Below are 3,382 nucleotides of genomic sequence, written 5' to 3'. Positions count from 1 at the left end.
CACTGAAGAGAGTCTGGAAATATTCAGACCGCCGATTCAAGATGGAGGCTTTATCTATGAGAAGCATTTGGCCGTCTGCACTTAGCAGCTGGCTTTGAACATGGTGTGTGGGTCCGTACACTGCTTTCAGAGCCTCATAGAATCCTCTGTGGTCACCTGAACCAGCACATAGTTGAGTCTTTTCTGCTAGGTTGATCCACCACTTGTTCTGGATGTCTCGAAGTTTCTGTTGGAGCTTACTGCCCAGTAGTAGGACAAGGAATAACGGGTATAAGCTAGAATATAGGAAGTTCCACCTCCACATGAGGAGAAACCTCTTTACTGTGAGGATGACAGAGCACTGGTACAGGCTGCCCAGAGAGGTTGTGGAGTTTCCTTCTCTGGAGACTTTGAAAACCCACCTGGACGCATTCCTGTGTGGCTGCCCTAGGGGATGCTGCTCTGGCAGGGGGGTTGGACTAGAGGATCGCTAGAGGTCCCTTCCAGCCGTGAACATTCTATCATTCTATGATTAAGTCTTGCTACAATTCTCACAACTATTACACTGGATTTGTTTTTTTATGATTTTTTAAAAAATATATGTGTCCGTACTAAAATATCTAAGTCAATACTAATACTGTGGAGGTTCACATTTGTATCGGAAGTATTGAGCTGGTGATGTGGTTGACTGTAGCCTGGCATTACTAGTTACCATTGAAAAGTGTAACTTTATTTCCCATTTTCTGTTTTGCATGAAGTTTACTGAATATACTGTGACAGTTTGGTATTGCTGGTTGCGAGGCTAAAGGGTAGTTTTAAACACTCTTTAAATAGCTAGTTTATGCTTCAGGTGTATAAAAATGATAAGCTTGGAAAAGTTCCATGATGTTCTTTAGCAGTCATCTCATCTTAAAGGAAATAATTATATTCAGAGGAAAGAAACATTTTAGCAATGAAGATGGGAAATAAATTTATCGTATTGTGGCTGAGAGCCCTCATCTCACATTGTGAAGAAACTCTCAGCAAGGTTTAAGCAACTCTTCACAGTAGGTGTTTGCAGAAAAGCTGAGCTGCCAGGCACTGTGATTTTGACGAAAGAGAGGAGAACATATTGCTAATTCTGCTTTTTCCCTCTGCTCCATTTCAAGTGGATTTTTACGAGACAAGTCTTTTTTTATAGGTGATTATATTCATTTTTAGTCTGGTTTGAAGTACTCACTGTCAAGAGGATCTATGAGTTTCTTTCATGCTGGGAAATCCAAGTGTATTTTCCTTTTGGAAAGTTATGTCATTTCCTCAACCATGGTTATTTCCTCAGTACAGCTTTTTTTTGTTAGATTTACAGATTCTGCCTAAAGAGAAAGAAAATTCTGTAACATGCAGTAAGCTAGAGTCACTGCTAATCAACAGAGAACATTTCTGAACATTAGATAGACCAGTACCAAAGGCACCTTGTCTGGCTATTTTAATGCATAAGAAATGCTTGCAAAGCAGGAGAAAGTTTTAGGGACAATTAAGGATTGTTTGACTTTTAATACGAGTGATTGGTACTATTTATTTGTCAGAGGAAGGTGAAAGAATAGAAGTTGATTTAAATGCTGGGCAACATTAAATGAGACAATGTAAAAAATTTAGGCAGCAAGTGTGCCTTAGTTTTTCATCTGCAAGTATTAACCAGTTGGATAGAGGAAATATTTAGGTTGCTGTCATATGGTTTTACAATTAACCTGGAGTGGAAGTTGCTGAGTAAGCTCATGGTACTGATACAGGGCTTGGGGCTTAAAATATTGAAGAAAGCTTAAGTTTGATTTTTTAAAAAATGTAGGAGGAATAGTACTGGGGCGAGGAGGAGGGGAAGCAAGCTTGCTGTCTTATTGAAGGTACATTATAGAACATCACACCAGGATGCCTCGATGGGGAATTTTGTCTAGGAAATATGGGATTGGGAAGCATTGCAAGGCTTTGTGGTTGTGTTGTTTTGTGCTCCTCGGCCATTTTTAGAGGGAAGAAATGCATCTGCTCACAGACTGTGCCTAGCAAAGTCTTAGAATATTTTTCAATTGGAAAAAGAGGAAAACAAAATATTCAGGTATATTTATGAGTGAGTACAAGGAAAGCGTTTGGGGGGCAAATGACCAAAAAATGAAGGACAATTAGTAAAATAAAATGGATTAGAGTGTCCGGTGCACTGAGTGAATTGGTTGATAGGATCTTACCTATAGCAAATAGGAAAAATGACAATTTTTTAACACAAGTGTTAAGGATAGAAGTGTAAACTCAGTGCAGAAAGGTTAGAGTTGTAAATCACGAGGTTTCTTCAATGATCTAAAGAAAAGTATTGTGAAACAGGACAAAGAATGAGAAAATGTGAAAGGCTGTCAAGCAAGTAGGAACAAAATGAGCAAATGCAAATTTTACAAAGCTATAATTAGCAAAGGGCATTCCAGGTTTCAAAATAACTCATAAATAGATTAGCACTAAATGCCAGCAAGAGATGGTCCTGGTATTCAGTGAAGAACTATCCTGAGATAACCTATTTGTTCTTTATTAACCGTTTTGAAGAATTATAGCATTCAGACAGTGTTAAAGATACTTGAGCATGGAGAGAAAAGGTAAAATTAAACTCGGTTTTAAGACCAGATTAAAATAGGCAGAGAAGAGCCTAGAAAGTATTTAGACATGTCAGAGACTTATAATTTATTTTCACAATGCCTGTTGGCAGGTAGGAGGCAACCTGAGCTGAGGGCTTCTCTGGAACTCCAGCAATGACTGCTGACAAGTTGCTGCCTGCATGGGAGCACCTATGCTCCCAAACTCACATCCGCAAAGGCTTCTTCTGGGTTGTAGTGGAGTGATTTGAGAAATTCTGCTAGTATTTGCACAGGGATCTAGGAGCCCCTCAAGTTTAGTAGCAGCAAACAATCTAGAGGGCCTGCAATTTTTGAAGGGCTGCTTCACAGAACCACAGATTGTTAGGAGTTGGAAGGGACCTCAAAAGATCATCTAGTCCAGCCCCCCCCGCTAGAGCAGGATCACCTACAGTAGATCGCACAAGTACTCATCCAAGTTAGTTTTGAATGTCTTTAGAGAAGGAGACTCCACAACTTCCCTGGACAGCCTGTGCCAGTGCTCTGTCACCCTCACAGTGAAAAAGTTTTTTCTAATATTTTTATGGAACCTGCTATGTTCCAGCTTGTACCCGTTACTCCTTGTCCTGTCATTGGATGCCACTGAAAAGAGCCTGGCTCTGTCCTCCCGACAATCCCCCTTGATGTATTTATAAACACTAATGAGGTCACACCTCAGCCTCCTCTTCTCCAAGCTAAAGAGACCCAGCTCCTTCAGCCTCTCCTCATAGGAAGATGTTCCACTCCCTTAATCATCTTTGTGGCTCTGCGCTGGA

General features: G+C 40.4%; 1 protein-coding gene across 1 annotated transcript in view; it reads right to left on the bottom strand.

Moving 5' to 3' along the window:
• Window positions 1-1,262: 1,262 nt before the first annotated feature.
• LOC104274695 (granulocyte-macrophage colony-stimulating factor receptor subunit alpha-like) overlaps window positions 1,263-3,382 on the bottom strand; it is a 16,530-nt gene continuing 14,410 nt past the window's right edge. The window contains exon 11 of the mRNA XM_009870397.1: window positions 1,263-1,331. Within this exon, the coding sequence (XP_009868699.1) occupies window positions 1,263-1,331 (69 nt within the window). The remainder of the gene's footprint in view (window positions 1,332-3,382) is intronic.

This window comes from Apaloderma vittatum, unplaced genomic scaffold (assembly GCF_000703405.1).
Source record: "Apaloderma vittatum isolate BGI_N311 unplaced genomic scaffold, ASM70340v1 scaffold10045, whole genome shotgun sequence".
NCBI lineage: Eukaryota > Metazoa > Chordata > Aves > Trogoniformes > Trogonidae > Apaloderma > Apaloderma vittatum.
Note: the sequence above shows the minus strand (reverse complement) of the source record. Positions and strands in the feature narration are given on the sequence as shown.